Source organism: Protomyctophum bolini (genome assembly GCF_963924005.1).
Source record: "Protomyctophum bolini genome assembly, chromosome: 13".
NCBI lineage: Eukaryota > Metazoa > Chordata > Actinopteri > Myctophiformes > Myctophidae > Protomyctophum > Protomyctophum bolini.
This window is the reverse complement of record NC_137874.1, coordinates 41,163,225-41,173,320: the sequence shown is the minus strand read 5'-3', so window position 1 is coordinate 41,173,320 and position 10,096 is coordinate 41,163,225. Positions and strand designations below refer to the sequence as shown.

Below are 10,096 nucleotides of genomic sequence, written 5' to 3'. Positions count from 1 at the left end.
TTAGGGTCCCTCTATTCCCTAGCATTAAATAAATCACACCTGTGTGAAGTGAGGGGCGCTGGGGTCCATATGGTTTACGCTATCAAGAGTTAAAGATAAGGGTCCATTTGGTTACAATCTCCGTCATTTAGCTGGGGACCACCTGGAACCTCCTCAAGGATCACTTGTGTTCCCCGGTCGGTCCACTGGTTGAAAACCACTGTGCTATATCTAATTCGCCCCAGAACAGAGAGACACATCTCCAAACATTCCCGATGCAAATTGAATTATTATATCCAACAGCAGCAGTGTGACGATAAAACAATAGGACCTATAACTGGGTAATGCAGTCTTCACTTTGCAAGCGTCAGAAGATCAGGTCTCTCACACTTGCAATTATGTCTCCTGAAAAGGTGAACAAATTTGGTGTTGTTTTAGCATTTAAAGCCAACCATTGTCGGTTCACTATAAGTAAAAGTATCAATACTGCAATGTAGAAATACTCTGTTGCAAGTAAAAATACGGAATATCAAAATGTAAGTTTGTAAAAGTACAAAAATATTGGCATAATAATGTACTTGGGCCTAGACACGTCGCAGTCCTCACAGGCCCAGGAAATAATTCCCCATTTACTTTCCCCATAGACATTTCAAAAAGTATTTAAAGACCTCGTAAGCCTTGTACAAAGCCAACTCCAGTTGTGACAAATCATGACAACAAACTTTAATAATAATTACAAAGAACAAAAAAAAGTGTAACCCGCTGTTTTTTTCTTCTTTGTAATAATTTGTTCGGCCCAATAAATTGTGTAAATTGTGTCCCAGTTCAAATAGGGTCATCTCAGCCTGAAAAGGTTGAGAACCAATTCAATTAAATTCAATTCAAAGGGCTTTATTGCCATGAGAAAACATACGTTTACATTGCCAAAGCAGAAAGAACAATACAACAATACAGCAATACAATCAAAACAAAAATGATGTACATTTGAAGGTCAGAATCTTCAATAGATCAACTTCTATGTACCAAGATCACTCGATGCAGGTATAGTGCAGGAATATAAACAATGATTAGTCTTTAGGGTGGTTGTGTTCCATTTGATATCCTTCTCCTATCACAGCAACTCATAAATCTTGCTGCTGTGTTTGCACATTGTTGTACTTCAGCCCAGCAGATATGGGAGTTTTTTGTCATTGGTCATGTTTTCAAAATCTACGTGTGTGGTTGTAATCTGTGGGAAGTATGTGTCTCTGATGTCTTGGTACAATAATGGACAGATGGTTAGGAAGTGTAGCTCGGTTTCCACTTCATTTAGTGTGCAGTGAACCACTATAGCTTTTTAGGCTTTTTAGGCGAATACCCACCAGCACCTCCCCCGATGGAACTCAGCCCCCCCCCCCCCCCCCCCCATCCCACCCACCAAAACGCCAAACCTCTGTGTTTTCACCTCAGACCAGGTGAAGAGCAGCCATTGTATGTCTTTATTATGATGTCATGATGAATTGAAAACACAGGACCACAATGGAAACAGGCCCTCGGGGATGTTTACGTGTTGTCCTTTATACTATATCAAGTATCAACTCAACTGACTGTATGTAATGTATACCTCTGTGCCTTTTGCAAATTGTTATAATAAAGAATTATAAATATAAATTCCAGCTTTCACAGAGAGGCTGTAGTCTATATATATGTCACTGTGTATTGTATCTCAGTGTTTCTCAAGGGCAAAACAACATTGCCGGGTCCTTGAGGGTGATCCCATGGGGCCCAGCTAAATGGAACCAAATGGACCCTTACAGCTCTGTAGCTCTGTAGCCTGGGCAGCATTCCTTTTCTACCCAATAAAATCCTTGATGCGGCGTATAGTTTGGCTGATTTCTAAAATACAAAATCAATATAAATGTCTTTATCGTCTGTATACCTGTGTTATCCCACAAGGAAATATCCTACTGAGATTGGGTAGGCCCTAAAATGATCACGGGGAATTATTTTGGGTAGTTCTTATTCCGGTTGTGCTTTCCTGCCCGATTACTAGGCCTACTACAACATGACGTAAGATATCATTCACTCCCGACCGGATCACACAGCCATTTAGTATAACAGACCAGGTTTGGTACCAAATGGACCCTGACAGGTCTGTAACTCTGAGAGTGCAGGTACAAATGGAACCAAACATCAAATTTCTCTTTTGGGTTTTGAGCAAAGATTTTTTGGGAACCACTTATTCTTTAATTTTCTTTTTCTTTAGAGGTGCAGAAGGCTTTTCAGCGCTCATGTTCGTTGGGCAAGGCTCTACAGCGGAAACTAAAGCCTAGTCGACAGTCAGTCTGAGTCTCCAGAGTCTTTTAACTGCAGTACTGCCTCTGGCAAGTGAAATTATCTCCCCTGTGGGATCAATAATAGAGGTCTAATGAGGAGCAAACCTAACACAGAGCCCTGGGGGACACCATCAGTCAACTCTATAGTCTCTTGGGCCAGGCGGTTTACTTGCACAGCGTTCAAATGCTTCCGTTGTACAGTAGCCTATGCGCAAACAAAAAGGTATCGGCCTACTCCCTGCTTCCGTTCGTCTTTGCATTGTAGTGTCAATTTGTCCTAAACTCTCAAGCCAAATTATTAAATTCCAATATGCAAAATCACGGCCACTTGCTCACTCCAGCATAGTGGCGTTACAGTGAAATTGGTGACCTGCTGAAATATACAATCGTGTAGACATCACGTGTCAGTGTCCGAACGTTCATTCATTGCAGTTTATTAGCAAGAGTTCAACCAAGCTGTAATTAGGCAACGCATATCGTTGCAGTATGTGAACTTCAAGGTCAAATTCCCTGTAACACCATGCTGGAGTGACCGAGATTTGGGGTATTGGAATTTGGCTTAAATCAAAAATATTCCAAGCATAGAAACATCCATTTTACAATTAAGTCTTCACACAAAATGGTGTTAAATGAAATGACAAGTCCATAACATTTCTTCTTTTTGTTTAGTCAAGGCATAGAAGGTCAGCCTGGCTTTGTGACCAAAGCTGTTAAACTAAAACCATTTAAATGTTCCATGAATTGAAAATGAAGGACCCTGATGTAAACACATCTTGGTGCTTATCATGGTTTTATCCTCATAGCAGTTTTTGTATTGACCTGTACTTTTGTTTGAACTGTACCCATTCTACAAACAAAAACCAACCATTAGACAAAGCTGTTAAAACTCAAACCACAAGACAAAACACACGAGTCAGTTTTCAAGATGAGTGAGTTACTTTATTAACATCAATCACACATTCATTCAATGTTAGTTTAAAGTTTTAAAAGAGAGGCTTTGTTTAAAAATTGCATACAAACTTACTAATATCCACGTTAAAAAAAATTAATCGTGCTTTAAACAAATCATTTCAACATGTAAATCAAACATATAACTTAAAATAGATAAACGTTTATGGACCCCTAATGCTTGTCATATTTTAATCATTTTTTTTAATCAAGGGTGGACTTTTATACCAAAAAAACACATTACATAAATACCCACTCTATTATTATTATTACTGCATTATATAAATATCCTGAAGTTACGTCGTTTTTTTTCTTCTTCTTTTGTCGTCAAGGAATCGTCTTACATTTCAGACGTTTCAGTATTTTGCTAATCTCTATAAGGCGTCGCCTGAACAATGAAAGTTTCGTGACAAACCATTGGCACTGAAAGTCATACCCCTGCATGGCTGCTGTTGCATGTGGCAAAATGGCAGATCTACAAGCTCGCAACGCGCCACACTTCCGTGGCCCGTTGCAAGCTTGTAGATCTGATCTGCCATCTTTTAACGATGAGCACCGGGCACGCTCTACCAAGTATAAATCAGTCACGATAAATGGGCGTTAGAAGAAATATTAAAAAGAAAAATCACCCATTTCCGTTTTCCAAAAAACACCAGGGAAAACAAACCACCTAACGTCCCTTTTTCCCCCTCTTCTTCTCCTCCTCAGGAGCGGTTCTTGCTGACCCAGTGGTACTTGTCGACGCGCGGCCCGGAGAAGATGAAGCTGGGGCGGACATAAGGCCTGTAGGTAGGGGAGGGTAGACATGGGAAAATATAATATCACCATACTGTAGGTAGGGGAGGGTAGACATGGGAAAATATAATATCACCATACTGTAGGTAGGGGAGGGTAGACATGGGAAAATATAATATCACCATACTGTAGGTAGGGGAGGGTAGACATGGGAAAATATAATATCACCATACTGTAGGTAGGGGAGGGTAGACATGGGAAAATATAATATCACCATACTGTAGGTAGGGGAGGGTAGACATGGGAAAATATAATATCACCATACTGTAGGTAGGGGAGGGTAGACATGGATAAAATATAATATCACCATACTGTAGGTAGGGGAGGGTAGACATGGATAAAATATAATATCACCATACATGGGCAACTGTCTGGCGGCCCGGGGGCCACACGCTGCTCCCCACCATCCCCTAATGAGGCCCTCAGGTTAATATCAGAATACTGATATACTGCATTTTTTATTTCAGCCGTTACAATTCCAAACATGCTTTAATTACTCTAAAAGTCTATATAGTAGCTTAATGAGTAGTATTAAAAGGTTAGTTTACTTCCTTTTAGACATCCAATGCATTTGTACTTGGTTCATAAAGTTAAAAGTTAAAGTTGTATTACAAAAATCTTCAGGATTTCAATTCAAATATAGCAAAAAATAGCTGATCTACAAGCTTAAAAAGCTGTTGCACTGCGACACACTTTGAGCGTATAGATCGGCTATTTTTGCTATGACGGTAAGTAATATGCAATGTGGCCCTCTGGAGTGAGTGTGGAAACAGTACAAACACCTACAAGGTAACAGAAACTAAGAGTAACAGAACATTTAGACCAAAATATTATTGGCTAATGAAAGAGTAGTTTCTACAGAAGCATAAATTAAGGTATAGAAGTGCAAGTCATAGAATGTCCATTCAGTGCATCACGATATCTCTGAATATCGTATTGCGATACGATATTTATCACCATATGGCCAGTGTTGTTTTTGGCAGCAAATTTCTATTTTAATTTTGAATAGTTTCCATTTAGTTACATTTGTCACCTGGAATGTTTGCGTTAGTCTAGTTTTAGTCGACTAAATCTACAGTTGATTTAGGCCTAAATGCTGTCGTAATGACAGATTTTACACATGGTGAAAATAGCCGATTTACAAGCTTGTAGATCAGCTATTTTCAGCAAGCAACCAAGTGTAAAATGACTTCTACTGGATCTCTTGTCCACTAATCCCTTCCTAACATTTTAGTCTAGTTTTTTCAATATATTTAGTCTTAGTTCATTTAGTTTAAAAAAAAGGTAGTCTACGAACGAACATGTTTGGTCATAGTTAGTGGATGAAATCAACACTGCATACGGCCCAGCCCTCCTACCTGTAGGAGGCGCCGTGGTGGTGGGAGCCACCGTGGCCTCCGGAGAAGGCTGGGGGAGGAGGAGGAGGAGGAGGGTGAGACGGGAAGCCCTCCCCCCCGCCGCCGCCGGGCGCCGCCGAAGCCCCCCCGGGGGGGAACACCTTCCTCTTGGGGTACGAGGAGCCCACCCAGGACTGAGGGGCTCCGGACGAGAACTCTGGGATCTGAGAGCAGAGGAGAGGAGAAATGGAGAAGGCAGTTGTTAAACTAAAGTGCAGGTGGAATTCACCTACAGCCAAGACCAGCTTAGCTATACAGTAGCTTACATGTTGTATAAGCTTGTAGATCGGACGTAGACCAACGTTGTTGTTGGTGCAGGACACAGTTATAGAAGACATGCAGAGTTTTATGGCAGTAGTTCCCAAACTTTTTCATGTCAAGGGCCCCCAAAATGCAGACCCCATTTGAAAAGATATACCAGGGGCCCCCATAAGAGAAGATCTTTACGGATCTAGGGTCCCCGGTTTGACCTGAACTAGGCTATCATGAAAATGTGGCCCGTTTGAATATGTTCTTTCAGAGCGAACATTTTTAACTCAAATCATGAAAATGTTTGAGAACATGGGGCTTTTCAGAAAACGGTCAGGATTTAGAAGACATTTGTAATAATGGTCCTCAGCTCTAGATGGGGTTACCTTGTAGACACTGTTGGGGTTGCTGACGGTGGGGATGGTCTGGGGCCGAGCGGGCAGCATGGAGGAGGAGCGTGGAGGAGACAGGCTGCCTCCGCTGCCCCCACTGGAGCTGCTCCCCGCGCTGCTGACCAGACTGGTGTCTCTGCTGCTGCTACTCCCGCCGCCGTCCTCCTCGTCCGAGGACGACCCCGCCGACGGGACCTCGGCGAAGGCGCGGTCCACGGCGCTCTGGATGCGGCGGGAGAACTCTGCGTACGCCCGGCGGCGGTTGCTGCTACCGCCACCGCTGCCGCCGCCGTTGTTGTTTTCCACCTGGGACACGCAGAACGGGACGGTGCGCTCGCCGTACCTTCACAGACAAGAATGAATGAAACTTTATTGACAGCCGTAGCCAGTAGACGACAAACGACAATTCAAAACATACAAAACAGTTACAAATAAATACATTGGTTCATAAAACTCTCGTAAAAAAAGGAAGAAGATCTATAAGAGGCACTCGTACCAATGTTTCCACATCAAAGAGCGGTATCCAACAGTGCTAAACCTAGGATTAGTCAACATCTTAATCACGTTATTAAGTGACCCATCAAGTCTGCTTTTAAAGCGGACTTGATGGTTGAGGTTTCTCAAGAGAGCCTGGAAGGTGGTTGGACCAGAGTCGCAGAAGAGCCGACTAGCACTGCCACCCCTAGGCAAGACAGTGGAGGGCAGTTATTTTCCCCCACCCCCCAAGGGGCAAAATGAAACGGAAGAAAAAAAAAAGATTCTGGAGGGCCGGGCCTATAAAAGGCTGAACTAAATTCTGAGTAATACACTTTATTTCTATAATATTATATATGATTAGGCAATGAAAAATTGAAGTTTCTTTTTGAAATTTTCCATTTATTCAATAACATTTTCCAAAACAATGGCAAACAGGTTGTCAAATGCACACGCAAATTCACAGCAAAAAAGTTGCGAATAAGCATGCTTCAAAATAAAAGCAATGCGGTTTTAGTCCACATATGAGGACATGTAAACCAAGTAGGCCTACATTTTATTTTCTAATTTCCAAGTAACCTTTCATGGGCCGGTCAGAGTCAGCCAAAGGGCCGCATTTGGCCCCTGGGGCCATATAATGCCCAGGTTTGGTGTCGGGAGTACTAGAGACATGATGACTTGATAGTTTAACATGTCTTAATACAATCAGACAAGACTTCTGTTTGCATGAATGGGCCGTCAATGGGAACCTAGTTTCCTCCTTGCTGGCAAGATGGACATGGTGTGCATAAGGTCAATAGGGTTAGGAGTGTGTGTGTGTGTGTGTGTGTGTGTGTGTGTGTGTGTGTGTGTGTGTGTGTGTACCTGCATGACACCTCTCCTGGGTCCACCCAAAGGGTGAGCTCTCCGGGCAGGCCCAGGTCTTCGTATCGCACCATACTTCTGATGCAGGCCAGCTCCAACACTGGGTCTCTGTGGTGGAGTCTGTTCATACGCAGACACCTGAAACACACCAAATAAAGACATGGTCACACGATGGACACCTACAACACAGTGGGCTTGATGGACACGTACAGCACAGTGGGCTTGATTCACTAAAGCCATTTGCCCTCTTTACCTTTGGGTAAAGGAATTGACCAAACTTCCTAGTAGTCTGGAATAAGGCATTCTAATGACATACAGCATGCTAAACTTTGGTCCCATCATGTAATTCTGCATCCGAGCAGACTTGAGAAAGAGCAGCCCTCCGCAAAATTCAGGAAAAAGCAAATACTGAAACTGAAAGTACCAACGTGTGAAGTTTGGACAATTCCTTTACACCCAAAATATGAGTGTAACAGTATAGTCACAATTGGGCCCAAGAAAACAAAACACTGGGTCTCTGTAGCCACACATTGCAACTCTAGATTTATTTATAATGGGATGAATCTAGAGTTCAATACCCTCATTGACTCAGCGTTAATCCAATTTGATTTTGCGATCTGCTCGTATTAAACATTAAACTGAACATTGCAGCATGAGGGCAAGCTTGAATTATCCTCTTTCAATCTGCCAAGCGTTTGTTTCATAAAAATCCACTGTAGAGATGTTATGAGCTACTTTGTCAAGAAAGTCTCTGCAGGCGATTTATTTTAATTTTTAAATGGAGTTTGGAAGCACTCGTTTTTATTAACGGGTCGCGCTGCTGCCTCCTGCATTATGTGAACATGCAAAACAGGCCGTTCAGTGACTTACGACGAGTGCTTCTAAACTCCAACACTTGGAAAAAGAATCTCGTGCAGAGGATGTCTTGACAGAAAGTAGCTCATAACATGTCTACAGGGGATTTTTATGACATAAAAGCTTAGCAGATTGAAAGGATAATTTAAGCTTGGCCTAGAGCTGCAATGTTGGAGAGTTCATTATTGAATACAAGCAGATCACAATTTGTTTTGGATGAATGGAGAGTCAATGGAGGTTATTGCAAACCTAGATTCATCCCATTATTTAAAAAAAAAATCTAGAGTTGCAAATTGTGGCTACTGTAGGTCTGTAGTGGTCTGTTCAGACACAGACACCTAAAACACGATAACCAACAAAAACTATATTAAACCACTTAAATAAATGCACAATTTAGGCAGTCAAGTGATTTAACAGCACACTCTTAATCCAGAATGATTTACACTAATCAAGGCAATGGCATCCAAATGGAAACATGAAGACCGCAAGGACTTTTATTGTTGTGCCATCCCTTTTAGACCAACTAGTGTTTTTGACCTATTGCTCAATCCCAGTACAATAGGAACAAATATTGATTTGAAACTATACAAAAGATGCCAGGCGGTGAACAAACGAACCTGCATGGCAGCCGTCTACTGTGCACAACATGCCGTCTCAATTACATTTTAACCGTTGCACAAGAAGTCTGCAAGGTCATCAAGACAAGTGCTGTGAGCCTGTGACCCAATTGACCATTAGCAGACAGCAGCCATCTTGCCAACAGAGTTTGGAAGCACTCGTTTTCAGTAAAGCAACATCCTCCATCATGTGCAAATTGAAAACAGGTGGTAGTGATATCCAACGAGCACTTCCAAACAAATAATCACCTGCAAGGACACAAAGTGGCTGATCATAACATGTCTACAGTGGATTTTTATGAAACAAACTACTTTGAGGATAGCAAGAGAATAATTCAAGCTTTTCGTACAGCTGCAATGTTGGTGATTTGACGTTGCGTAATACTACAATCACAAATCAGATAGGACTTTTCTGTTTGGATTAATTAATTCTGGGCCGTCTATGGGAAGTTGCACCTAGGTAGCACCGTGACATAATGACATTAACTTATATGGTAAGATGGGCACGGTCTGCATACTATGGTCCACAACGCCCCTAAAACTGGTTCAAACACACAAACACACACACCTGTAGGCCTGTCCTCTGCTGGGGGCCTCGGGGTCCCAGTGGTTCTTGTATTTCTCGAACAGAACGGAGGTGAGCGTGGCGGCCAGGCGGTCGCGGCCCTCGTTGTCCAGACTGCCGTAGCGCTTGGCCAGCCGAGTCACGAAGAACACGGCGGCTGCAATCTCTTCCTTCATGGCCTCGACCGACACAGACGACCACACACACAACGCCTCGTGCTAAAGCTAATAAAACGCACTCAAACACTACAATATAGCCACGCCTTAAAGTCCTAAAAGTTTGAGAGTCACCCGATATTATTATTATAATTCTTTTTAAAAACACACCCTAAACAGCTTTAAAAACAAACGGCTATTAACATAAACAGGACACTATAGAGCAAACAGATTTGCTCCTGGATCTGTTAAGTTATAATTCACCGGCGAGTGACTCTCTCCTCAAAGACGATTCCAGGCCAACACAAAAAGGTGCAGCAACGATTTAAACAAAAAATGCTTAATAAAACCTCATGGATTCTTGGCTTCTGGGTGAATGTGTGAAGCTTTTAGCTGGAGGAGTGCTGAGTGAGTGAGTGTTCTGAAAATGATGTGCTGGGGTGGTGGTGACGCCCTAAAGCTGCCAGGTGTCAGGTGAGGTGATTGGGTGC

At 42.5% G+C, this 10,096-nt stretch overlaps 1 protein-coding gene across 1 annotated transcript; it reads right to left on the bottom strand.

Moving 5' to 3' along the window:
- Positions 1–3,946: 3,946 nt before the first annotated feature.
- btg4 (B-cell translocation gene 4) lies at positions 3,947–9,626 on the bottom strand (the record flags this gene model as incomplete). Its single annotated transcript, XM_080781216.1, has 5 exons — positions 3,947–4,025; positions 5,396–5,598; positions 6,070–6,418; positions 7,414–7,551; positions 9,454–9,626. 5 exons carry the CDS (start codon positions 9,624–9,626, stop codon positions 3,947–3,949), a joined length of 942 nt encoding a protein of 313 aa, XP_080637342.1.
- Between the last annotated feature and the right edge of the window lie 470 nt (positions 9,627–10,096).